The sequence below is a fragment of the Anser brachyrhynchus genome (assembly GCF_964034855.1).
Source record: "Anser brachyrhynchus genome assembly, chromosome: 27".
Taxonomy (NCBI): domain Eukaryota; kingdom Metazoa; phylum Chordata; class Aves; order Anseriformes; family Anatidae; genus Anser; species Anser brachyrhynchus.
The window spans coordinates 6,276,196-6,302,513 of NC_137720.1; the positions used below are offsets into that span (position 1 = coordinate 6,276,196).

A 26,318-nucleotide genomic window follows, 5' to 3' on the forward strand; every position below is an offset into this window, starting at 1 on the left:
TCTTCTACAATCTGGAAAACATCTCAGTTGTGCGGGTGAATCATAGGAAGGCTATGAGCAGGGGCTGGGTGCTGGGATGCTGCAGATAAATGAAATCCTAGAATGCAACAAGAGCCTGCATTTCCCGTCCAGATGGGGAATGTCTGGTTTGGAGCACAAGGCACTGGGAGGCTCACCTGGAGCACCCTGTGCCTCTGTTCAGGACGAGATCCGACCCAGGGGGACGGGCAGGGAAGGTGGTGAGGAAAGGAAGGTGGTGATGAAGCTGGTGAGGAAAATCCTACAAGAGCTTATTCTACAGAAGGAGACCAAAGGGCTGCCTGCTCAGTCTAGGAGGGAGGTCTGAGAGCAGGCAGTAAATAGCAGGAGAATGATAGAGAATGAAGAAAAGGGTGAAGTCGGCAGTATATCACATGGGTGCAAAATGTTGTGCATGGGGCAAAGCTGCTCTGAAATCTGGAGGGAAAGAGCACATCTGCCGTGCCCCTCCGGGAGAACTTGCAGATGCCAGTAAGCTTCGTCGCGGATTAGGTCGACGGAAAGTAGGTGCCTCCAGCCGAAGCCCAGGCTTAGGGCACTGCCTGAGCCAGAGGCAGGGGACGCTCAGGAATTCGGTCTGTGCGGGGGGGATGCCTCTGGGGCTGGGCGAGGGGAAACGGACGAGCAGCTGCAGACCCCCCGCAGGGGCCAGGGAAGCAGCAGAAGCGCCGATCAGGCGACCCGGGGACGGTGCTGGGCTGGGGCTGTGCTGAGCGAGGAGCGGGCGCCGGGCTTCGCGTGCCCTTCGTGCAGAGCCAGCCCGCGCCAGCACCGTGAGCAGCTCTGCCCGGCACGCCGCGCGCTCTGGCTAACCCCGCAGATCCTGGGGAGCACCAGGATAAGGGTGAAAGCCCCCTGGGGTGGGCACGCTGCTGCGGGTTTCACTCAAGAGCTGTCACTAACGTAAGGCTCATCTCCCGAAAATCTGCCCTCCGGTAACGGGGGCAGACTTCGGAGCTGGGCTGACCTCTTTACTCGCCCGCAGGCGCCCATGGGCATGTGCTGGGATCAGCCCCCAGCCCCCAGCTCCCCAGCCTGCCAGCTTGTGCATTTTTGCGTGTTTTTCTCGCTACGTTGGCCCATTGCCTTTAAAAGGCTAAATGCTCCGGACTAAATTTGGTCATGCAGCTCTGCATGGTTCCCTGGAATGTCCTCGGGTTTCAGGCTGCTCTGATAGCACCATTCCCCGCCTCCCGCTGGGCTCCATTGGCTTCCCCGCACCCGAATCGCCGCTGGGCGCTGTTATTGGCCAACCCTTGGGCCGAGGGGTGTCCCCTCTTCATCACTACCGAGCCCCGGGGCTGCAGCGGTTGAGAGCTGCCGCGATTGTAACGCTTCAGCACCTGCTGCCGCTGCGGGAAGCGGTGTTAGAGCTTCGGCTCTGGTTTTTTTTCTCTTGCTTTGGGTACCACAACAACCGCAACCGTGTCTCGCCAACGGGCCAAGATGTCCAAAGTTGCCAAATATCGGCGACAAGTTAGCGAAGATCCGGACATAGACAGCTTGCTGTCGACTCTGTCTCCGGAGGAGATGGAGGAGCTGGAGAAGGAGCTGGATGTGGTGGATTCGGACGGAAGCATCCCTCTGGAGCCGAGTCAGAAAAACCAAACGGAGAATTCGCCGGCCAGCCCGCAGAACTGCGACGCGGTGCTCAACCACTGCGAGAAGGAGACCAAGAAACGCATCCAGAGGGAGCACTCGGTAGACGTAAGTCCCATCTCCCCGCGTTTCGGCTGGCTCCCGGGCGCACCCGCGAGCTGGGGCTGGTTTAGGGGACGAGGTGGAAACCGTGAGCGCCGTGAGCGGCGTGCGGTGCTTGCTAGGGAGGAAGAGCTGCGGTGGAGAGACCAGAGGATGAGGCGGGGAGCTGGTGCTGGCACGCCAGGAGCCAGCAGGGGATTTCACGAAATCTCTGAAAGCCAGAACTGGTGCTGGTGCCAGGGGGTTTCTCTCTGCCTCATCCGCCAGGGGCAGGGCAGGTGGCAGAGGTGGCTTCTGCAGCCAGAAGAAGGCTGGAGGGTCGGCTGCGGTGACAGCGACCCTGCGGGCTGTGTTTCTCTTTCCTCCTGCTTTTGCCTTTGGAGATCCCCAGGTTCTTGGTCCGTTCAGTTCCTCTTGTGCAAAAGCTCAAACCGTTTCTGGTTCCTGTGGAACAAAAAAAAGAGAAAAGTTTGCTGTTTTGTGGAAATCACCCCGAGAAGTGGGTTATGCCCTAAGCCATTTGTTTCCTCTTTATTGTTCAGTTAAAACTCGTTCTTTTATTTTGATTTGGGCACATTTACCTCCTTCTCTGCACTTGGCAAATCCTTTAAGAGCTCGCCTTGAGCCAGAAAGCTTCATGCCAGTCCCCCATCCCGCCTATTTGTGCCTCGCCTCGGTGGGAGCCGGTCCCACTTCTCTGTAACATTTATTAACCTCTGCACTAAGAATATTTGGTATGTGCTCGGTGCGTGGGAGGCTGGGAAGCATTTGGTTTCCCTCGTTTTTTATGGCAGGCTGAGCCAGAAAGCGAAAGAAGGGGACCCTGCAGCTATTCTTCTGCGGAGCACGGGCAGGTTTTGTGTCCCAGGCTGGGTCCGCATCCTCGGTGCAGGGGCTGAGGAGCCTCGCAGGGGGAGCGGAGCAAAGCCACGCATGAGCTCCCCGGAGCCGCCTGCTCTGGCTCTGTTTCCCTGTCCCGGGGCACCCAGCAGCACCCTGCAGAGTAATCAAGCTCTGAGTGGCCTGGGAGCACCCTGGAAAGCTCCCTGGGGATGTGTACGGAGCTTATTACAGGAGACCCTCTCCTGACTGGGGTCTGGGGTGCAGCCAGGACGCAAACAGGGAGAGAAAGATGAAAACTGCAGGAGAAGTAAGAGCAGGTTGGTTCTGGAGACCTGCCCGAGGGGTTAAGCGGTTCTCCCAGCCGCCGGGGAGCTTTCCCCTGGCTGCGAGGACGCGGCGCTGGCAGCCTTCACCTTCTATATGCGGTGTTGGCGTGGGCTGGGGGACCAATTCCCGTCGCTGGGTCGCTGCAGGAAGCGCCATGCCCCTGGCTGAGGGCACCACGCTCACCTTCCCCCCGCGGGGAGCTGCCGGCACAGCAGGACAGGCCTGCCCCAGTCATCCCAGCGGCATCGCAGGGGTCTGCACTGGTTTGCAAGGGCCGGCACAGGGAGGAGAGGTGTCCTGGGGGTGTGCTGTGCCAGGGCTGGCGGGGAGCGCAGTGAGGGAGCTCCTGGGAAAGGCTCTCCCCGTGCTCCCGTTTGAACGTCGGCAGCTTTGGGCCGTGGAGGACAAAGCAGATGGGCAACCGGTCAAATTCGGCAGCGAAACCGGCCCCGTTAGGTCGCGCTGCGGTCACTGGATATTGCAGAACTGCCTTTCTTCTTCTGTTTCAGTCCCTGCAGGGTGAGAAAAAATACCCTCCATCCCTTCCTCCCTGGCATTGTTGGGACCTGGGATTAGCACCCAGAAGGTGCCAGCACCGGCAGGTCGGGCCCCGCCGGGCTCTGCCACGGGGCGCGGGGGGCAGGACGGGATCACCGGGACACCGGAGTGCTCGAGGAGAGCAGCCCCGCAGGCGGAGCGCTCCCCGCGCCCCAGGGGGGTGTTTTGGATGAAGCGAGCGCGTGGAGCCCTCCGGAGCATCCCGTGGCTCCCAGCTCTCAGCCGGCTGCTGGGAGCCCCGGGGGCTGCGACGACAAGTCCCTCTCCACATCAGCAGGTTTCGTTTCGCGGTGCCGCGGGCTGCGATGCGGTTGTGCCCGCCAGCAGGAGTGCCGCGGGTTTGCACAGCGGATGGTGGTCACCAGCTGGGTGCCGACGTCGCCCACCCATGCCCACCCAACCCTCTGCACCCTCGGCAGCTCTCAGCCCTCTGCACCCTCGGGCACACGGCATCCCCAGTGAAACCCATCGGGCGAAAGCTTTGCGAGTGAGAAGCAGGAGCCTGAGCGCGGGAGGGCAGCGGAGGGACGGGGAGCACGGGGAGGTGTCGTCCTGCCCCTGGGCTGTCCCTGCGGCAGGGGGGGATGGGAGGCTGGCGTCTTGTCCTGGAGCTACAGGTCCCCGGGTCCGCAGCTGCCTTGCACAAAGGTGCTGAGGATAGAAAACATTCGGGAGTTCCCTGCCCAGCTCCACTCACTGCCCACCGTTCGCTGGCGCAGCTGCTCGTGGGATTTGGGTGCCAGTGGGGACGGCAGGAGCTGGCCAGAGGGGAAGGAGGTGTCGTGAAGGGAAGGGGTTTAAAGGAAAGGGCTCGGTGCCGGCCAGTCTCACGGCTCTTCCTGCGGTCATTTCTCTGCTCTTGGACCCGCTCCAGGCACCCCAATTCCCTCCTCAGCGTTGGGAGGAGCGGGTACGTTTAGAAATATTGTAGCTCCACAATAACACGTCGTCTTGCTCTGTGATGAAAAGGGCAGACTTGGGTAACTAGGAAGCAGTTTATAAACAGCTCAAAATAGATGTGAGCTTTGCCCTGGCTTCTCCGCACCGTGCAGCCAAATTCATACCTTGGCGATGCATTAATTAATTAATCTGCATTCAATATTGCTGGCGTGTGAAGGCATACCCCTGTTCAGCCACGGAGCTCGGGGCTGTGCCTCTCCTCGGATGCGCTCAGCGCGGCCTCTCCGCAGGCCCGCATGTCAAGGGAGCCGCGGTTAAACTGATGTTCACGCAAGTGGACGAATGAGGGTTTTAATGGTTTGTGGCTTTTTCACGTAGCAGGCAAAGACGTAATGAGGGAGAAATTCGGGTTACAAACACGGCGGAGTTTGAAGCAGCGGCATTTAGCGGCGCGAGTCAGCAGGGGCCCAGGTGACTTGCTGTCCCTCGAAATTTTTGTGTCGTGCCTGGGATTCCTCTTTAGAAGAGGAGAAACTGAGGCAGGGCCCGGTGCGTGCGGTGTCTCCGGGGGGGGGTTGCCGCCAGGTGAGCTGGGTGAGGGCTGCGACATGGGAGAGCTGCTCCAGCCGGCTTTGTCTGCCTCTTCCCCAGCTGCTGGAGACACCTCTGACAGCGCGCACACGTGCACGTAGCACCGTGACGCACACCCTGGGGATATCCCCGTCTTCCCCGTTGGCATTTGGTCACCCCTAGACCCCCCGGGGTCACACTAACCAGGAGGGACCGGGCTGCGAAGAGCCGCCGTGGGGAGCCCCGCAGCTCGGCGTGCCCCGCACGTGCCGTGGCACCAGGCGGTTTGGGGGACGAGCGCGCCGTGGCAGCAGCCACGTCCTCGGCAGGAGGTTTTGCTTTTCGAAGCACGCCACTACACCCACCCGCTGTTATTCTGGGCTCTCCCCGGGCTCCTGCCTGGCCTCAGGTGGCTCCCAACCTGCTGGGCACCTCCTTGTGCCCCCCTCCTGCAGCCCCACCGCCCTCCCCAGGAACGGACGGAGCCTCCTTCCCTCACCCTCCGCGCTCGCAGGGAGCGGACACCTGGGGGTCCCGGTCCCACCAGAGCCCCCAGCCCTGCCTCCCCGTGGGGCTGCACCGATTTCAAGCTGCTTCAGGCAGGGAGGGCTGGGGGCGTGCAGGGATATTGCAGGTGGGGGCGTTTGTCATCCTGCCGGCGGAGGAGATTCGTGCCGGGGCCACAAAACCGCTTTTTTTTCAGCAAGGTGCTTGCACGTGTGCTGGTGTCTCTGCGTGTAAGCCTTGGGACCCGCTCCTTGGAGGCCCTACGCAGGTCCTAGTGCCATGGCCGGGGATTATGGAACTCCTCGGGGAGCTCTTCAGAAAAGTCCTGCTGCCTTCCTGGCCTGTCGCTGAAGTGTGCACAGGTAGGCTCGGGCGCACGGTGCTGGGTTGTGTTTAAGCCACTTTTAAGGATAAATAGTGGAGTAATAGAGGAAGGAGACACCAGGAAAAGCGAAGATCCCTACTGGTGAGCCTTTCTGCTTCGTTACAGAAAACCAAGTTAAAGTTTCCTATTAATGCTCAAAGCTTGTCATTTTTTTTTTTTTCATGGAAATATCTGGAAGAAAAACAAGCTCCGGATTTAAATAGCTGGGACAGACTCAAGGGGAATTGTAAACGAGGGGAAAGAAGTGCTTGTATCATTCTTTAAGCATCTTACCAGTCTGTGACTAACACGAACGCATCTAAACTCTGCTGCTCTGTTTATCAGCCCATCTGTCGATATGCCAAGGCTGTTCCCTTCCCTCCCCAAGAGCCGCCGCCAGCTCCCCGTCTCGCCTTTCTTTCAGCCCAGGCCGGGGCAGGCTCTGGCAACGTCGGTGCCTGCTCTACCCTCAGAACAAGGTGGTGTTCTGCCAGCTCCCGGCCTCCAAGAGAGGTGCAGACGATAGCTGGGGACATCCACAACAGTCACAGACTCTGAAAGAAGCCGAAGGTGCTGAGCGGCTCCCATCTGGCCCTTAGGGGCGGCCACGGGTGGTCTCTGCTCCGTGGTCTCTGCAGCCTGCTGCAGACCAGCGCCTCCAGGAGAGCCCTTCCCCTTCTCACCTCTCGCTGCACAAAACCAGAACTGCTGCTCGGATGTGTAGTCCTTCATCTCTGAAAACGCACCGGCACCCGGAGCATCGGAAAGGAGCTCCAGCTGGCCACAGGCGAGGAGACAGACCTCCGAGGCAAGAAGGAAAGCAGGACCGACCCGATGACGGGTGACCGAGGGGGCTGCAGCGCAACAGCTGAGGCAGGAGAGGAGGCAACGCACGTGGGTCGGAGCTGCGTTGCTGAACAACCGGCGTGAGAGCTCCGTCACGCCCGGAGCCGGGGGTTGTGGTGCCGTGGGGAGGGGGTGACGGCGGCACAGCCTTGCTGGGACCGGCGCGAGCCGCAGCACACAGTGTTCCAGCGGCTCGCAGCTCGTGCCAAGAGCAAAGTTTCTGCCTGGAAGGCACACGGTCCATCTAAGGGCACAAGCCCAAAAAAACACCGGGTTTCTGGTCAGCCTGAAAAAACCAGCAGTTAACAGCTGAGGTCTGCATTTACATAAACCACAGCGGGGTGCAGGCAAACCTCTGGAAATGCTCAGGGTGCTCAGCTGATACGGGCCGAGCTGCCACCGACGGGGGGGGGGGGTTATTTTCTCTTTAGGTGTTGCTGATAAAGAGATGCAGGGTGCCGGGGCGTTTTGGGGCAGGCAGCCCCTTGACGTTGGGTTGAGCAGCCTAGAGCTGAGAACCCAAATTTGCGTCCCGGTGTTTGGGTCAGGATTCACACAGAGACGTGTGTGAACGGATGCTGCCGAGGGCGCCGAGTGGCCCTGCCTTTGGCGGGGGGACCAGGACCAGGATGCGCCCGGCGTGGGAATTGGCACGGAGCTGCACGGGGACGGGAGCAGCCCGCAGGAGGGGAGCTGCAGTTTGCTTCCTTCCAGGGAGCGTCTGCAGTTCCTAGGAAGCAGAGAGCAGGACCCCGGCGTGCCCCGCTGTCTCGTAAAGGGCTGGGTTTGGGGCTGCAGCCCCTACGTGGCGGAGGAGCCCGGGTGACGCAGGAACTCCTGGGGATTTGGCCAACAAACCAGCCCTCTGATTTTGGCAGCGGTGTCGTGGGGTGGCTGCGGTGGTCCCGTGGGCTGGCTGGTGGGACCCGTGGGGGTCCTGCCCCAGCAAGGGGCTTGGAGACGCGTCCACGTAGCCCCAGGAGGCCGGGAGCCAGAGCCCTGCTGCTCCAGCGTCCTGCTCCCCGTGGTGTGGAGGGCAGGAGGGGGGTTGTGAAGTTCGCGAGAGATGGTTTGGCGTTCTTCTGTCCTAAAAATCCAAGGAATGCCTTTTGTGGGCTGCCCACAGAAAGTGCACCAGGCAGAAATCCAGCCACGAGGTGGCTGGGGCGTGCATCGCTGACATCCACTGCCCTTCACAACCTCTGCCGAAGACAGGGTGAGCAGAGCAAAGACCTCAGCTTGGAAATATCCCCTTCTGCCGCGGCCCTGCCGGGAGAAGGGGCTGGGAAATTGATGGGTAGAAGAGCAGGACCCAGGTTTCTAAAAACGGGCTTTGTTAGAGAAACAAAACTTTCCATTCGCAAAGTATCCCACGGCTTTGGGGGCCGCTGGAAGATGGAAACGGAAAATGGCTCTCTGGAAAATGGCTGCGTGTTGCCGCGGAGGAGCTGGGGCTAGCCGGCCAAAGGAAAGAGCTGAAATGTTTGTTATCTGACTTAATTCACTAACGAAGGCAAAGAAAGACAAAAGTCAGGGCCAGAAGCTGGCCAGTCCCTGGGGAACAGCGCTGCGTCTCGGAAGGAGCGTGTTTTAAACAACATCGGCCTGGGAAGTGCAGAGAGGCGGTGATGTTTGGGGTTGGAAAGGCCTGAGCAAAAGGGAAGGGGAATAACTGGGCTCCTCGTTAGAACAACAGTGAGAGCCGAGGCGGGACGGGGCAAGAAGTTGTTTACATCGCTCTGGGCTTCAGCACGCAGAGCACAGCCCGGGGGTCATGCTGGGTCTGCATCCTTCCACCCCCGCTCCATGCCAAGAAAAACAAACGTGCCAAGGGAGAAACCGCCTGCTGCCTGCAGATGGTCCTACCGGGGAGCCCACGGCGGGCGCAGCCACGGGTGCGAGCGGCTTTGCTCTGGGCTGAGGAGCAGGAGGGCTGCCCGGGGTCTGCCCCAGGCGGAGCAGCCCCAGGCCCACGCTGGCGGCGCCGTCCTGGACTTGGTGGAGGATCCGGAGGCTTCTGCTCCCTCCGGTGCTCTCCAGCGGTCCGGGTTTAGCAGCGCTCCGGCCTCAGCCAAGGACACGGCGTTTTTCCAGGAATGTCCTTGGCTCTGAGCTGTCCCCGGGTTACTCAAACTTGGTTGGGGAATGGAGGAAGGGAACAGCTCGGCCCGCTCGTCGTGGATCAGCTTGGCCCCAGCAACCTTTCCCTAGAGCGTGATGGCAGCGGGTACCCAAACACCCAGCAGCATCACAGGCAAAGACGACCGGCGTTTGGCCGCTGCCCGTCTCAGGGGACTTCTGCGCGCAGTGGAACAGCCTCAGGGGACGTCCCTGTCCCCTGGGAGCTCTCACACGGCTTGTGCCCACCATCCTCGCCCCCTTCACCCAGTCGTGCCAGGGGCTGGTGGGATGCTGCTGTCCTCCCACAGCCCCTGGGTGGATTCGGGTGAGCCGGGCAGGACGGAGGGGACAGGGGGGCTCCGTACGGCCCACGCCACAGGGATGTTGCAGGTGCCCAGTTGGAGTTGTGGGTCGGACCTCGGAGTCTCGCAGTGGCTCTGGAGACCTTTGAAGGACTCGGAAGCACGTGTAGGACAGACCGAAAGCCCTCAGGCACAGGTACTAGAGTGGGTGGTCAGTTACGGAGCTGTAATTATGCCTAAACCCCCTACTTCAAATAACCAAACCCTTCCCTTGCCGGTCGGGGGGCTCCCCGCTGTGTCTCAGACGTCTGCCCCCCATGTTCCTGCTCTCCCTGCTCCAAAATCCCCTCCATCACTCAGGATTCGTGAAGGTGGGTCCCCATTGCCCAAGCCACGTCCCGACAAAAGACAGACTGGAAAATGTCCCGTGGGGGGAACTTATCATCCTAGCAGAGGCCGGGAGAAGGGGCCTGCCGCTTGGCTTATGCTTTGCCCTGCAGCTCTGGAGGAGTCTGGTCGGTCTGCGCGGAGCACAGCTCCGGGTGGACAGCCCCCGTCGGTGGCAAGAGCCAGCAGGCAGAAACAGCTCCGCCGGGGGGGTTGGTGGAGAAGAGTCATGAGGAGAAGACCCCTGGGCTCTGGTGGGCTGCAAGTTACGTGCAGAAGTTACCCGACGAGGCTGAAATCATTCCTGGGTCGATTAGCTTCAGCTGGTCCAGCTGTCCTTCGGCAGACGCCTGCTTCTCGGTGCGGGAGAGCCGTGCGCTCCCCCAGTGCTCCCCGAGAACAGACGTCCCCCCGCTGCTGGGCGCCCACGTCCCCGCTGCCACCAAACAGCGCCCTTGGGAGCCGACCCCCCCCGTGCCCCGGGGCTCACAGCCTGTTCTTCGGTGCCCCCTCCATCCCCATGCTGGGCGAGCACCCGCTGATTTCCCACCCCAAAACGAGCTGTGGGGCTTCAGGGGCAGGAGCCGAGAGCCATCAGGCCCCCCACTCACCGGGGGGAGAGGCAGGGCCCGGCACCCCCGGCTCCCACCCGGCCACCCCGGGGCCTGCCCGGCGCGGGGCTCGCCACGCGGCACAGCCCGGCCCCGGCCGCTGCAGCGGGATTCCAGGCAAGAAGTTCCCGCTCTGCTTTGCCTTTTAAGGAAGCATCTGAGTGGGTTTGAGGGTTGCAAATGCTAACAAGCAATGGCAATGCTCATTTCAGTCTATTTAGAGGAAACGGGGAGGCATTTCAGTTCATCAAAACACTGGTGATTAATCAGCCAAGTACCAGGCTGTTTTCATTAGGCTTATTTTTAAAGGTCTGACACGCAGTGTAAAAATATTCCCCTAATAATCGCGCTCGCAGCAGAGGGAACGGCACGGGAGCGGGTGCCGTGGTGCCTGTTTCTAGGTGCCCGAGGTAAATATGTCAGCGCCGGGGAGAGGAGCGAGCAGCGGGGCTGGAGATGGCCATGGAGAGGCTGCGGGGCGGCCGCGCTGCTGGAGAAGGCGCAGGGAGGAGCAGGGGACGCCCTCGTTCCCTCCACCCGTCCCCTCCTGCGCCGTCCCGCCACCGAGCCCCATGGCTGGGGTCCCCGACGTCCCCCCCGTGCCCCCCAGCCCAAGGTGGGCCCTGGCGGAGCTTTCCCCTGCAGGCACGGGGCGCTTTCTGCCGGAGCTCGCAGCTCTGACAACACACCCAACGTGGGCACGCAAACGCTGCCTGCACCAGCGCCTGCGGTGGTCGCTGCACGTCAGTCCCTTCCCTTTTTGCTCTGGATGTGTGGCAGCACGTCAGGGGATGGTAGCTTTAATGAGCACAGTGCTAACGATGTGATAAAAAGATACACTCGCTGCAGCCGCTTTGCCTGGCAGGGATTTGCTGTTCATCTTATTTTTGCTCTGGTTTCGCCTTGTTTGCAGAAATCCGTTGCCTCCTCTGCGTATGGGAGGTGTTGCAGCTCCTTCTTGCCAGGTTTTTCCTCCCTCTCTCCAGGATCTGCTCGTTCCTGGCCAAAGCCTTTGCTCTGCTCGGTCTTGGAGCTTAGGGGAGCCCCAGGCCCCCATCACCAAGTGAGCTGGGGTCAGGAAGGAGAAGGCTTTCGGAGCACTTGGTGTGGGGCAGGAGCTGCTGCCTGCGGGTCCGGGAGAGCTCAGAGGGCTGCAGAGCCCAGGGGGGCTGCGGGGACGAGCAGGAAACCTCCAGCCTGGGGCATCCCCAGACACCTTTGAAGGGCACCGTTGGGCATCGCTGTGCAAGGCAGCAAGCCCCCATTCCATGAAACTCTCACCAGGGACCTGGCTCCCCCTTCACCGAGGTGCTTCGGGGTGTCACCGTGTCCCTGCACCATCCCGGCCCCGGGAGCAGGGCACACCTGGGTCAGAGGGGCCGCCAGCTCCGTGCTGGAGGCGGTGGCACCGCCTGCTCCCCGCAGACCCCAGGACAGGGAGGTGCTGGGATCGGGGCACCCCCAGGATGGGGTCTGTCCCCGCTCCTGGGGGTCCGCAGCACTGCAGTGCCGCAGGGGCAGCTCTGTGGGGTCTGGTGCCTCGCTGCTGCCTGTTCAGGTCCGTGCCAGGGAGCCAAGAAATTTCTTAACTAAACAAACAGCGCTTGTCCCAGATGGCATCTGTGCACACGCCAGGTACAAGCTGTCCCCACAGCTGCCCTGATGACGGCTGGGCCAGTTCTTTCCACCAAGCTGCCGTCCCAGAGGACCGGCACGGGGCTGGCAGAGCCGCAGCTGGGCTGGGGGGTCCCAGCTGGGGGGACAGCCCCGGCTGCACACCGGGGTCTCCGGGCTCTGATTTGGGGTTTCAAGGCACTGGGTGAAGCCACGGTGCTGTCCTGGTGCTGTGAGCTCGTCAATGAGTTCCAGCTGCATCTCCCAGAGGGATTTCTTCCTGCTTTCCCTGAAGTCCCGATGCCCCCTGGCAAAGATGACCCTTGCCCTGACACCCCCTCGGCACGGTGCTTCCGCATCCCGCAGCCAGCAGCACTGCCCGGTCACCAGCATTGCTGTGGTCAAGATGAGGACACTCGGATTAACCCCACAGACCTGAGCGTGTCCTGACCACAGCTCCCAGCCCTCTGCTTCCCCCGGACAGAAACTTTCAGGGCCACCAAAGCCGACCGAGCACCCAGGAAGAGCCGGGAGGAGCAGAACCTGCGTGCTCCCGGGCAGGGAACAGGGAGAAGGAGACTTAAATCGCCAAACCCAGCCGCAGACCTTACAGAAGGATCTTGCCCTGCACCCCAAACCTGCCTGGTCCCAGTGTCAGGGGTTCGCGTGCACCCAGCATCGCTTTGTAACGTCGACTCATCTCCGTCAGTGGGAGTGGAGGGGTCTCATCTGGTGTTAGGAGGGATGAATCCTGCCCCACTGCCCCGCTCTTGCTGCGGTGCTGTAACAAACTCTTGCTCCCGTGTCGGCATCACTCCGGGCAGATGAGGAGGTGAATCCAGCGCCGTAAGAGAACCAGCAGGCTGGAGGGTGCTTGCACCCAGCAAAGCCTTGGGCTGCAGAAGCAGAGCATTGCAAAGTGGTGCCGGTGGGAGACGCTGCCCAGCCCCGTCCACCGAGGGTGAAGGCGGCAGCGGGACACCCGCTGAGTCCTGGCTGTGGCTGGCAGCGACGCACACGCTGCGCCCCGGGGAGGATCGCTGGCTTGACAAAAGTACCGAAAGAAAAGGGATTTTAATGGACAAGAGACAAATGATCAAATGGCCCTGAAGCACGAAGGGAAAGAGGAAAATCCTTTGGTGCCGGAGGTAGCCCGTAAGAAAATAGCCCTCGAGCCTCGGGGTTGTATCCCGCATGCAGGGAGGACGTGGTCGCTGCCTGGAGGTCAGCGCTGGCGAGCCGAAAGCCGGACTGAGCCCCTGCTGCCCACAGAGCGCCGCGGGCACGGCAGGGGCATCGCGCCGAGCACGCAGCGCGGAGCCAAAGCTCGCTTGGAGGAGCGGGCAGGCAGCTGCAGACAAAATGAAAGCGCTGCCGTTTGCCAGCCCGCTAGGGAGCCAGCAGGCGTCCTGACTGGCCTGGGGACAGAGGAGGAAGCTCAGGAGGTCCGAGCAGTGCTGCACGGCTTCTTCGTGTGCACGGGGAAGGGGTGCCAGCTGCAGCGACACTGCCGTGCCCAACACGTCCTTCCCCGAGACCGCCCTGTAGGAAGCTCTTCCCTCCTCTGATGCCTCTGGACACCAGAAGACGCGTTGCAGATAAATGTCCCAGTTCCCTCAGTTTTCTTCAGGGAGCCCAAACCTGCAAAATCCTGGCCCGGGGAACCCGATTTCAGAGAGCCCAGGGCTGGGTGTGACCGCTGGGTGGGCAGCATCGCCATCACCGGTGTCACCGTGCAGCAGCGATGCCCTGGGGAGCCGCAGCAGGAGCTCGGTACACCCGGGTGCTGCAGGCTCTGCCTGCATGGGGGGCACTCGCACACCGAAACCCCCCCCCCGGAGCCAGGACCTCGTCTGGGATCAGCGGCCTCTTGCAAAGCAGGGCCGTGGGCTGCAGCGCGTGAGCAGCGCTGGGAAATCACTCGGGTGAGACGAGGAGACTCTGGCCCGTATTCAGGGTTAAACCAGCCCGATTTGGGGCAGGTCGCTCAGCCCTGTGGCGTCCCCATTGCGTCCTGGGGACCCCGTGCGATGCCCTCCCCAGGTTTCTATCACAAACCGCCCACGCCTCCCTTCACCCCGTTGTCATTTCTCACCCCGAGCAGTGCTGGGGCTGGGGCTCTGCCTTCCCCATCTCCCCCAGAGCCTCCAGCCCCTTGCTGGCCCCGTACCAATGGGCTGAAAGCCACCAGCGGCGGTTTAGGACAAGACGGCGCCTGTTGCGTTTCGGGGCAGCTCATCCCTCGTGGGCTCCCGGAGCTCCCCGAGCCGGGCTGAGCGAGAGCAGCCGAGTTTGTGACGATGAGTCCGGGGTGGCGAGGCTGGAGGTCGGGGACCCTGCCCCTGTAACGCCTCCGTGTTTCTCTGTTGTTAGGAAACCAGACTGGCCGAGAAGAAGCAGGAAGCCAAGGATGGAGAAGAAAAGGGAAAGGAAGCTCCTGCCAAAGACCCGGCCCGGAAACGAGATACGGGAGTGGGGAAAGACTCGAAAAAGGAAGAAAGTGCTCAGAAGACAGACCCAAAGGTTAAAGCTGAGGCTGAGAGCAAAACCAAGGACGGGAAAGCCATCAATGACAAGGTCAAGGCCATGGAGAAAAAGCTGATGGGGAAGGACAAGAAGGAGGAAGAGAAGGATTCAGCGGTAAAGAAGGAGAAGGGGAAGGACAAAAAGGAAGAGGAGAAGGGCTCAGTGTTAAAGAAGGACACAGGGAAGGATAAAAAGGAGGAGGAGAAGGGCTCAGTATTAAAGAAGTTTGCAGGGAAGGATAAAAAGGAGGAAGAGAAGAGCTCGGCAGCAAAGAAGGAGACAGGGAAGGACAAGAAGGAAGAAGAAAAGGGTTCGGCACTGAAGAAGGGCACGGAGAAGGACAAAAAGGAGGAAGAGAAGAGTTCAGGATCAAAGAAAGAGGCAGAAAAAGACAAAAAAGAAGAAGAGAAGAAAGGAAAAGACAAAAAAGAAGAGAAGAAAGAAAAAGATAAAAAAGAAGAGGAAAAGAGTTCAGATCTGAAAAAATCAAAGGAAGATGAGAAGGAGAAACCTCAGCCAGAGGCAGAAAAGGCAGCGGAGGAGAAACAGGAGGCCAAGGCGACGGCGGCGGCCGAGAGCAGCGACTCCAAGCCCGCCACCGGCAGCTCCCCGGAGCAGGCCAAGGAAGACGAAGCTTCCAGCATCTTCGATGAGCTCATCGAGAAGGTGAAGAACAACGACGCCGAGGTGACCGAAGTCAACGTGAACAACTCGGACTGCATCAACAACGAGACCCTGGTGCGCTTCACCGAGGCCCTGGAGTTCAACACGGTGGTCAAGCTGTTCGCGCTGGCCAACACCCGCGCCGACGACCACGTGGCCTTCGCCATCGCCATCATGCTCAAGTCCAACAAGGTGCTGACGAGCATCAACCTGGACTCCAACCACATCACGGGCAAGGGCATCCTGGCCATTTTCCGGGCGCTGCTGCAGAACAACACGCTGACGGAGCTGCGCTTCCACAACCAGCGGCACATCTGCGGGGGGAAGACAGAGATGGAGATCGCCAAGCTCCTGAAGGAGAACACCACGCTGCTCAAGCTGGGCTACCACTTCGAGCTGGCCGGGCCTCGCATGACGGTCACCAACCTGCTGAGCCGAAACATGGACAAACAGAGGCAGAAACGCCTCCAGGAGCAGAAACTGGCACAGGAGCGCGGGGAGAAGAAGGACCTGCTGGAGGTGCCCAAGGTCGGAGCCCCGAAGGGGTCCCCCAAGGGGTCCCCGCAGCCATCCCCCAAGGCTTCCCCCAAAAACTCTCCCAAGAAAGGGGGAGCGCCCGCCGTGCCGCCCCCGCCTCCTCCTCCGCTCGCCCCGCCGCTGATCAACGAGAACCTGAGGAACTCGCTTTCGCCGGCCACGCAGAGGAAAATGGGAGACCGGGCGCTGCCGGTCCAGGAGAAGAACTCGCGGGACCAGCTCCTGGCGGCCATCCGCTCCAGCAACCTCAAACAGCTCAAGAAGGCAAGTGCGGGGCCGCGGCGGGGCTAGCGTGGGGGCTGAGATCTGCGGCCACGTCTGTCATCACCTGGGTGGTGGAGGGTGAGGGCTGCCCTCGGGGGGGGGGACAGCCTGGGGTCCGAGGTCGCAGCCCCCGTGCACAGCACGTGGCAGGGGCGGATCCGTCCCTTCGCGGAGCACGCAGGGTGGGCAGACCCGTCCCTCTGCACCATCCCTTGTGGAGCGCATGGGGCCAGCAGGTCCGTCCCCTGGCAGAGCCCCTGGGGTGGGCACCTCCTTCCAGCGGCCAGATCTGGCCCAGGGGTTGGGACACAGGGAAGGAGCCAGTTTAGACCCATAAACCCGGGGGGTGGAGAGCCGGGACCTCCCCATGCTGAGCTTTAGCGGTGCTCAGCCCTAACGGTGCCGGTGCAGGCAGGATTGTGTGCGCAGCAGGTCCCTGAGGGCAGTGGCTCGCCTGGCTCCTGCTTCCCCCAGGCTGGGGGGCACCCCGAGGGGCTGCATCTCCCCCTCATCCCAGCGCCAAGCCCTGAAATTCCTCGCCTGTCGCAGTGCTTTGTGTCCCCGTGTGGGCTGCCCCGGGGACAGCCATAGCCTGGCCAGGAGGGACGGGTGGCCCTGGAGCTCCGAGCATCCTCAGGAGCACTGGGGAGGGGTCCGGCAGCACCGGGGAGGGGTCCAGCACCACCATGCAGCTCTGCATCAGGTCCTCGAGCCCCTCCGGCAGCCCCTGCCACCACCTCTCCCGGCTCTGCCCAGTAACGGGCTGTCTTCTCCGGCAGGTGGATTTACCGAAGCTGCTGCAGTAGGGAGCAGGACGGCTTTGCCCCCGCAGCCCGGCGTGGCAGACCCCGGGACTCTCGCCTTCCTCGTGACTCTTGCCATGACGAGCCCTCTGGGACCCTGCAGTGACCGACGCCGAGGAGCAGCGATCTCTCTGGGACTGACGGAGGAAGGGCCGGGCCCGAGGAGGGCCAGCACGGCCGTTCGATGCAGTGTGTGAGGAAGACCTTGTATTTATTATTGTTACGGTTGCGAAGCCCTCAAGCTCTCTCTTCTGCCAGCACCGTGCCCCGCTCTGTCCGGCCGCTCGGGGATGTCAAGGACGGAGGAGGGGGGTGGTGGCTGTCCCCACGTCCCTGCTGCATCCAACCCCACCGCGGGGAAAGGGGGCTCGTGGTGGAAGGGAGGCAGTGCCACGGGCCGGGGAGTGCAGCGGGGCCGGGGGTCCCCTGGGAGCGCACCGAGGGGCCGATGCCCTCCAGCTCGGTCCAACCTGGGCCGAGCAGATGGACCGCCCCAGCCAGGGGACACCTGGGCCATCGTCACCGCTTGTGTCCCCACAGGGTCTCCGAGTGGCCGGGGGGGTGACGGGGACATCGGTGGTACACGGGGTAGGAGGTGGTGGAGAGCTGCAGCGGGAGGTGGAGCTGGGGTGGGGGCGTGCGCCCAGGGCTGTCCCCAGGGCTGTCCCCAGGGTCCCAGGGCTGTCCTGCCCCCGCAGAATGCGGGACCTGACCTCTGCACCCAGACATTTGTCCCTGTGCGGTGACCAAGTGCTCCGTGGGAAGAGCAGGGCTCGTAGGGGGGTCTGCTCCTGGGGTGGGGGGCAGCAGGAGGGGGTGGCAGTGGCCCCCCGTGCTGCCAGCGTCACCTGCAGCCCTGCCAGCTCCTCTGCCCGTGGGCGTGGGGCCGGGCAGGGGACGCTGCCTGCCCATGAAGCCCTGGCTGGGGGGGGCAGCGGGTTTTGGGGCGCTGTGCCCACCCCTGGTGTGAAGCATTGCTCACGATTTGTACAACTGCGGCCACTGCATCAGCAATAAAGCTCACCCAACGCTTCCGTGCGCCTCAGGGACGGGGCTGGGGGGACGGTCACCCCCCCAGGAGCCACTGCCACTGCACCCCTGCTGCACACCAGGGTCCCGGGAGGGGGGGTACCGGGGTTGTTTGGATGCAGCCCCCCTTCTGGGGCAGCTTTGCCAGCACCCAGAGCCCTGCCATGGGGACACCACAACTGGGCACCCTGGGGCCACCCAAAAACCCCAAAAAGGCACCTCACCCCAAAACTGGGCACCCTGAGTCCACCTGGGCACCCCAAATTGGGCACCCAGCCGCTGTTGGATATCCAGAACCAGGCACCCCACAGCCACGCGGTCACCCCCAACTGGGCACCCTGGGGCCACCCAGAGCTGTGCCAGGGCTCCCCAGAGGCGGTGATGGCAGCACCCAGCGGAGGCCACATCTGGGGTGCAGGTGGGCACCAGGGTGGGCCCTTGGGGGGGCTCCCTCCTTTCTTGGGGTCCCCCTGGCTGCAGGCCGCGTGGCTGAGTGGCGGGTTCTGGAAATGGGGAGAAATGCCTTTATTTGGGCATTTCGCACGAGGGCACCCGGGCAGCGCGGGCGGGCGGCCAGGCTGGCAGGGGGGAGGCATGAGGGCATGGGGGCAGGGGGGGCCCCGCCACCCCCAGCCCCGGTGCTGCCCCCAGGGTCACACTGCTCATCGGGGACGGGGACAGGGCAGGGCTGTCTGGGGGTGTGGGGGCTGTGGGGGTGCTTGGCACCCGGCTGGGGGCACCTATGGGTGGGGACGTGGTACCCAGAGACCCCATGGGACACCGCAAGAGGGCTACCCTGGGGTGAGCCCAAACTGGGCATGGTGGGGCATCCAAACCGGGCACGGTGGGGCACCCCGGAACCCTCAGGGCACCGAAACGGGGCACCGTGGGGCACCCAAACCGGGCACCGTCCTGGGGGCACCCCGGAGCCCTCTGGGCACCGAATTGGGGCACCTTGGGGCGCCCAAACCGGGCACCGTGGGGCACCCCGGAGCCCTCTGGGCACCCAAACCGGGCACCTTGGGGCACCCAAACCGGGCACCATCCTGGGGGCACCCCGGAGCCCTCTGGGCACCGAATCGGGGCACCTTGGGGCACCCAAACCGGGCACCGTGGGGCACCTAAACCGGGCACCGTCCTGGGGGCACCCCGGAGCCCTCTGGGCACCGAATCGGGGCACCGTGGGGCACCCCCAATCGGTGACCCCGCCACCTCCCCGATCCGTCCACCGGGGGGCTGCCGGCACCCCCCGCCCTCCTCTCCCGTGCGGCGACCGGCGACCGGCTCCGAGCCCCGGCTGCCGGCAGGGGGCGAGCTCCGGGAGCGGGGCGGCGACTCCCGGCGGCACCGGCGGGCGGAGGGCGGCGGCGGCGGCGGCGGCGGCGGCGGCGGCGGGGGGGGGGGGGACCGCAGCGCACCGGGGGCCGGCGGCAGCCGCAGGGGTCGCGGTGCCGCCGCCCGCCCCGCCCCGCTCCCCCCCCGCTCCGCTCCCGCGGCGGCGGCCGCTCGGTGCCGGGGCGGCGGCGCAGACAAAGGCGGCGGGGGGCGATGGGCGGCGGGGCGGCGGCATGACCGGGCGGCGGCGGCGGCGGCGGCGGCGGCGGCGGGCAGCATGGCGGCGGCGGCGGGCGGCGGGGCGCGGCGGGGGCTGCTGAAGCGGAAACCGAACTTCACGCTGCAGGAGATCGAGATCCTGATGAGCGAGGTGCTCCGGTACGAGCCGCTGCTCTTCGGCGCCGCCGCCAGCACCGTGAACGCGTACGAGAAGCAGAAGATCTGGTGGCGCATCACCAACAAGATCAACGCCGCCGGCCGCAACCAGCGCGACATCGGCGAGGTGAAGAACCGCTGGCGGGGGCTGCGCCGCCGCGCCAACGACAAAATCACCCGGCACCGGCAGGAGCGGCAGGGCCCCGCCGCCCGCCCCGCCGCGCGCCCCGGGCCCGGCCCCGGCCCCGGCCCCGGCCCCGGCCCCGGCCCCGGCCCCGGCCCCCCCGAGCTCGGCCCCGGGCCCGCTCCCGGTTGGGGCCTGCGCGCCGCCGCCGCCGGCCTCGACCCGCCGCTGGTCACCGTCGAGGTGGTGACGCCGCACGGTGAGCGCCCGGGCACCGGCACCGGGGGCGGCGGGACGTGGGAGCGGGCACGGGGACCGGGACTGGGGGACGGGGAGCAGGAGCGGGACGGGGGGAACGGGGACGGGGGGACGGGGAGCAGGAGCGGGACGGGGGGACGGGGGCGTGGGGGACGGGGGCAGGGGGGTGGGGGGAGCAGGGTGTGGGGCGCGGGGACAGGGGACGGGGACGCAGGGGGACGCGGGACAGCGACGCGGGGACAGGAACAGGGGGACAGGGGTGCGGGGGCAGCAGGACCGGGACGTGGGGGCGCTGGGAGCGGGACAGGTGCACGGAGGGAGCAGGGCAGGGACGTGGGCACAGGGACCGGGACGGTGGCGTGGGAGCACTGGGGCCAGGACGGGGACACAGGAGAGAGGACAGGGACCGGGACAGCAAGACAGCCAGGGACGTGGCGGACAGGAGCAAGGGACAGGGAACCGGGACAGGGAACCAGGACGGTGACAGGAGCGCTGAGACCAGGTCGGGGACATGGGGGGCTTGGACCAGGACAGGGAACTGGGACAGGGCCGTGGGGGCACAGGGATGGGGACAGGGACGTGGGGCGATGAGGGCATAGACACAGACATGGGGGGAGCTGGACCAAGGCAGGGACAAGGGACAGCGGCACAGGGATGGGAGGATACCAGGATCAGGCCAAGGGCACGAGGGACCGGGACCGAGACAAGGACATGGTGGAGCCAGGACGGGGACACAGGAGAGCAGCACGGGGATGGGGACGTGGGCAGGACCAGCACAGGGACGCGGGGGACAGGCATCAGGACAGGGACACAGTGGGATCGGGACAGCGACGTGGGGGACAGGACAGGGACATGGGGTCACTGGGACTGGGAGAGGGACAAGGGACATGGACGGGGGTGGGCGAGGGGCACAGGGCTGAGGGCACGCAGAGATGTGGGAAGGAGCAGGACAGGGACCAGGGACACGGAGGGGACCAGCTCCAGGACAAGGTCTCCCCACCGTAGGGCACTTCCCAGCCTCCTGCCCCAAATCCCGGTGACCCCGCACCCCAGCGCTGGGGGCTCCCAAAGGCCACCGTGGGGTGGTGGCAGGACAGGGGACATGCGTCTGCTGGCACCACCGCTCCTGGCAGCCCGGCGTGGAGCCATCCAGCTGACATCCCTGGGGTGACGGGGCGGCACCACAGCGGTCCCAGGGGATGTGCTCTGTCCCCACCGGGCAGGAGGGCGCGGGGCTGGGGGTGCCACCGAGGGGGGGTGACCAGTGGGTGACCTGACCACGCTCCCTGCCCGGCCAGGCGTGAAGGAGGAGCCGGTGAAGGAGGAGCCGGTGGAGGTGAAGACGGAGCCTTTCCACGACCCCGCCGACGGCGTCCCGGCACGGCGGCTGCCCCGCGGCAGCACCCGCCCGCCCGGCGAGGGCTGGAGCCCCCCGCGACCCCCCCAGCCTGACCTCCCCTTAGGCGGCCTGGGCGGGCAGCCGGAGCCGCTGGGCTGCGACTTCCCCAGCATCATCTTCGAGCAGGAGCCCGAGCACCTCAGTGACTGCAGCCTGGGCGAGCCGGGGGGGGCCCCGGGCACGGCGGAGGGGACCCCCGAAAGCGCCCGGCTCAGCCCGGCCGAGCAGCGCCTCATCCAGTGCAACGAGCGGCTGGTGCAGGAGATGCGGGCCTTCCGCCGGGAGTGCGCCGAGAGCCGCCGCGAGACCGCCGCCGTCCTGCGCAGCATCGCCCAGGCGCTGGGCGGCCTCAGCGCCAGCCTGGCCCAGATCCGCGAGCGCTACCTCGGGGGGCCGCCGGCCCCCCAGCCCTGAGCCGGGACGGGCTCCTCCGGCCCCCGCGTCTTTGGTTTCTTTTTTGTCCTCCCACTTCAATAAAACTCAGCGCTGGCCCCCGGTTCCCCCTCCCCGGGCTCGTTGCAGACGGCTTGCGGGATTTTTTTTGGGGGGGGGGGAAGGGGTGCTGGGATGCAGTACCCCCCCCCCTTCCCCCCCCCCCAGAGATGGGGCAGCATCCCAGCAGCCAAAGCACCCGCAGCGGGGCAGGATCCGGCCACAGGAGGAGGGCGAGCGCCGTGCGGCACCGGTGGCTGCCGGGACGTGGCGGCCCCAAATTTAGCCCCCGTGGCGCGCCGGGCCCCCCCCCAAACCGCTGCGGGGTGTGAATCACACCGAAAATAGCCGGGTGAATCACTGCCTGCGCCGCCGGCTGGAAAGGGAGGCGCGTCCCGGCCCCCGCCACGCGGGGCGGGTGGGGGGGATCGGCCGCCCTGGGTTCAGCCTCCCAGATTTGCTGCTTTTTGCCCCAAAAATGTCACCGGGGGGTCTGTTTTTGCAGCCTGGTTTTGTGCTGGCTCATCCTGGCTGGTTTGGAGGGAAATAAAACGTTGCGGGGTAGGGGGAGGGCAAAAATAAATCGCCTCTTTTTGGATGGAGAAATGCCTGGAGGGGAGAAGGGAACTGACCCTGCAGGCCCCTCCCCACCAAAAAATTGTGCCCCCCTCCCCCCCCATTGCTCCCAGGGCGGGGGGGGGGGGCGCAGAGCCACCAACACGACACCACACTGGGGGGGGGGGGACACACGGTTTAATGCCACCCGCTTGGGAAGAGCCGTGGGTTCGGGGCGGGTGGGGGTCCCACAGTGCCCCCCCCCCCCGGTGCCGGCGGGCAGGGGGACCCCCCGGCATCGCCCCTCCGTGCGTGGGGCCGCTGGCGCCCGCGGGCACCCACAAAGGTCCCAGTGTGCGGGGCGGGCGTGGGGACAAAAGCCGCTCTGTGCTCCTCGTCCCCATGATGGCCGGGAAGGGCCGGATCCATCCATCAGCCTCACAGGGTGGCGTCACGGCCTGGGGGGGGGGGTTGGGGGGGGACGACAACGGGGGCCCCCAGGCCGTGCCCGCTTGCCACCCATGGGCACCCCAGGGTGTCACCAGTAGACGCGGGGTCCCCCAGGGGGCTCAGGCGCCGGGGTAGCTGGGCTGTGCGGGGACGTAGGGCGGTGGTGCTGCGGAGAAAGGGGGGGGGTCAGTGAGGGTCCCCCCCCCCAAAAAAAAGGTTGCCGTGTGGTTGTAGGGGGGGGGGTGCAGTGCTCACCTGTGGGGTTGTAGACGGGGGGTCCGGAGGGGTACAGCGGGTACTGGGCGGCGGGGCCGACCGGCGGGTACATGGCCATGGGGGTGAAGCCAGGCTGGGGGGGCACGGGGCCGGCTTTGGGGTCCATGGGGAAGGGGGCGGGGGGGGCTGGGGGGTAGCTGGCCAGGGGGATCTCGGGGCCTGCGGGAGAGATGGGGCCGGGGCTGGGATCCACGGGGATGGAGCCCGGTGGTGCCCAGGGTGGCTGCGAGCCACTGCCATCCGCCCCCCCCCCCATCCCTACAACCCCCCCGCATCCCAGCCTCCCCCCTGCGCCCCAATCCCTCCCCCAGCCCCTCTGCAGGACCCCCCCCCCGCTGCACCCCAAATCCCACATCCCTACAGGACCCCACAGCACGCTGAGCCCCCCCCACGCACACCTTGCACCCTGCCAGCCCCACCCCACACCCCAAATCCCCCCCCCCGACATCCCTGCGGGCCCCCAGGCCCCCCCTCTCCCCCCCCCCCCAAGCCCCCCACCTTGCAGGGGGGTGCGGAGGTGCTGCCGGCGCTGGTAGAGGTAGCAGCAGGAGCACATGAAGCAGCAGACGATGGTGGTGACGATGGCGATGAAGAGCACCACGGCCGAGGCGATGCCCGCGATGGTCTTGGGGCTGGGGGACACCGCGGGGACATGGGGGCGCAGGGCCGGGGGGGGGGGGGGCACCCGGGCAGCCCCCTGCCCTGCACCCCGAGCTACAGCGGTGCCCTCAGCACCGAGGGGCACCCTTGGAGCACCCCCTTGGAGGGGCACTGGGACGGGGACATCCGGACAGGCACCAGCACCAGGAACCAGTGCTCAGCACCAGTGACCAGCACCAGGAAGCAGGGACCAGGAACCAGGAACCAGGAACCAGTGCTCAGCACCAGGAAAGTGCTCAGCACCAGTGACCAGCACCAGTGACCAGCACCAGTGACCAGCACCCCATGCCAGTGCCCAGCATCAGTGCCCAGCACTCAGCACCCTGCATCCAGCACTCGGGGTACAGCACCCAAAACCAAGCGCCCAGCACCCTTCACTGGTGCTCAGCACCCAGCCCCAGCACCCAGCACCCTGTACCCAGTACTCAGCGCACAGCACCCCGCCCCAGTGCTCAGCACCCAGCACACAACTCGCCAGGACCCACGACCCAAACTCAAGCACCCAGCCCCATGCACCCACCGCTGAAGCTCAGCACCAAGCTCCCAGCACCCAGCACTGAAGCCCAGCACCCAGCGCCCAGCACCCGGCAGCGTGCAGCCGTGGCACCTGAAGGCGAGGCAGTGGCGCTGCTGGCGCTCGGTGATGAGGCGCAGCGGGTCGCGGCAGCAGTACCGCTGGTGGCACGTGCCGCAGCAGAAGGTGAAGAAGTTGCAGTCGAAGCCGGGGTGCCACGAGCCGTTCCTGTCCACGTACCACAGGCAGTCCTCGCCGCCCGCCGCTGGGGACAGCCGCCCGTCACCGGGGCCTCGGGCGCTGCACCCGGCCACCGCCACCCTGGGGCCCCCAGCAGCAGCCCACGTCTGTGCCCCCCCCCCAGGTGCTGGCGTGTGGGCGCAGCCCGTGTGTCACCGCGTCCCGCCCCAAACCCTGCTCCATCGCGTCCCACGTCCCCATACCCTGCTCCATCCTGTCCCCGCATCCCTGTGCCCCACTCCACCCCGTCCCCATATCCCCATACCCGGATCCACCCTGCCCAACGCCCCCCAGGAGCCTGCTCCGTCCTGCCCCGTGTCCCCATACCCTGCTCCATCCTGTCCCCATGTCCCCACACCTGGCTCCATCCTGTCCCCGTGTCCCCATACCCTGCTCCATCCTGTCCCCGTGTCCCCATACCCTGCTCCATCCTGTCCCCGCATCCCTGTGCCCCACTCCACCCCGTCCCCATATCCCCATACCCGGATCCACCCTGTCCAATGCCCCCAGGAGCCTGCTCCGTCCTGCCCCGTGTCCCCACACCTGGCTCCGTCCTGTCCCCGTGTCCCCATACCCTGCTCCATCCTGTCCCCATGTCCCCATACCTGGCTCCGTCCTGTCCCCATGTCCCCATACCCTGCTCCGTCCTGTCCCATGTCCCCATACCCTGCTCCATCCTGTCCCCATGTCCCCATACCTGGCTCCGTCCTGTCCCCATGTTCCCATACCCTGCTCCGTCCTGTCCCATGTCCCCATACCCTGCTCCATCCTGTCCCCATGTCCCCACACCTGGCTCCGTCCTGTCCCCATGTCCCCATACCCTGCTCCGTCCTGTCCCCATGTCCCATACCTGGCTCCATCCTGTCCCCGTGTCCCCATACCTGGCTCCGTCCTGTCCCCATGTCCCCATACCCTGCTCCATCCTGTCCCATGTCCCCATACCCTGCTCCGTCCTGTCCCCGTGTCCCCATACCCTGCTCCATCCTGTCCCCATGTCCCCACACCTGGCTCCGTCCTGTCCCCATGTCCCCATACCCTGCTCCGTCCTGTCCCATGTCCCCATACCCTGCTCCATCCTGTCCCCATGTCCCCACACCTGGCTCCGTCCTGTCCCCGTGTCCCCATACCCTGCTCCATCCTGTCCCCATGTCCCCATACCTGGCTCCATCCTGTCCCCGTGTCCCCATACCTGGCTCCGTCCTGTCCCCATGTCCCCATACCCTGCTCCATCCTGTCCCATGTCCCCATACCCTGCTCCATCCTGTCCCCATGTCCCCACACCTGCCTCCACCCTGCCCAATGCCCCCCAGGAGCCTGCTGCATCCTGTCCCCGTGTTCCCGCACCCCACTGCGTCCTGTCCCATGTCCCCATACCCTGCTCCATCCTGTCCCCATGTCCTCCATCCCCTCCGTGCCCCCCCCCCCGCACCATCCCGTCCCACGCCCCCCCCCCGCCCCTCTCCATCCCCTCCACGTCCCGCCCCCCCCGCCCCCCCCCCGCCCCCCCGCTCTATTTCTGGCCGCAGCCACCTGCGCGCCCAGAATAGCCCCGGGGACGCGGCCCGGGGCGGCGGGAGGCGAAGCGACGCCGGTGCCGCCCCCCCCCTCCGCTCCGCCCCCCCCGCGCCGCCGCCCGGTCCCCACGTGGCTCCCCGGGACTCCCCCGAGGGGAAACTGAGGCACGGCCACGGCCCCCCCGGGCCGGCAGCGCCCAGAGCCCTCGGCAGAGCCGGGGGGGGGACACGGGGGGGACACGGGGGGGACAGGGGGGGACACGGGAGCCGCGCTCCGGTGGCACGGCCGAGGTCACCGGGCCCCACGAGTGGGCGCCCCGCGGGCCCAGCCGCTGGCACCGGGCCCCCCCACCCCGCGGGGCGCCCCCTCCCGCTCCCCCCCCCCGCGTCTCTTACCCAGCGAGGCGGCCACGGCCACCAGCACGGTCCCGGCCAGGGGCCAGCGGCCACCGGGGCCACCGGGCCCCATCCTGGGGGCGGCCCGGGGCGGGGGGAGCGGGCCGGGGTCGGGGCGGCGGGGCCGGGGTCGGTGCGGCGGGGCCGGTGCAGCCCCGGTGGCGGTGCCGGTGGCGGTGGCAGTGCCGGTGGGAGCGCGGTGCCGCCGCAGGCCCGCAGTGACGCCGCAGCCCGGCGGAGCTCGGTCGCTGCCCGGTGCCCCCCCGCGGCGGCGCCTC

The 26,318-nt window shown here is 65.5% G+C and overlaps 3 protein-coding genes across 3 annotated transcripts; 2 read left to right on the plus strand and 1 right to left on the minus strand.

The window, feature by feature from the left end:
• The first annotated feature begins 1,290 nt into the window (after nucleotides 1–1,290).
• LMOD1 (leiomodin 1) lies at nucleotides 1,291–17,517 on the plus strand. The gene is made up of 3 exons (XM_080569238.1): nucleotides 1,291–1,746; nucleotides 14,064–15,680; nucleotides 16,460–17,517. The coding sequence occupies exons 1-3, from the start codon at nucleotides 1,486–1,488 to the stop codon at nucleotides 16,484–16,486; spliced, it is 1,905 nt and encodes a 634-aa protein (XP_080425364.1). The 5' UTR covers nucleotides 1,291–1,485; the 3' UTR covers nucleotides 16,487–17,517.
• A 1,338-nt stretch (nucleotides 17,518–18,855) lies between these two features.
• Nucleotides 18,856–21,524, plus strand: LOC308183331 (uncharacterized protein). The gene is made up of 2 exons (XM_080569239.1): nucleotides 18,856–19,605; nucleotides 20,903–21,524. Exons 1-2 carry the CDS (start codon nucleotides 19,125–19,127, stop codon nucleotides 21,415–21,417), a joined length of 996 nt encoding a protein of 331 aa, XP_080425365.1. The 5' UTR covers nucleotides 18,856–19,124; the 3' UTR covers nucleotides 21,418–21,524.
• Nucleotides 21,525–22,170: 646 nt separating this feature from the next.
• On the minus strand, nucleotides 22,171–26,275 carry SHISA4 (shisa family member 4). The gene is made up of 5 exons (XM_080569242.1): nucleotides 26,041–26,275; nucleotides 23,984–24,155; nucleotides 23,215–23,348; nucleotides 22,696–22,875; nucleotides 22,171–22,606 (listed from the first exon to the last, which is right to left on the minus strand). The coding sequence occupies exons 1-5, from the start codon at nucleotides 26,111–26,113 to the stop codon at nucleotides 22,560–22,562; spliced, it is 606 nt and encodes a 201-aa protein (XP_080425368.1). The 5' UTR covers nucleotides 26,114–26,275; the 3' UTR covers nucleotides 22,171–22,559.
• Between the last annotated feature and the right edge of the window lie 43 nt (nucleotides 26,276–26,318).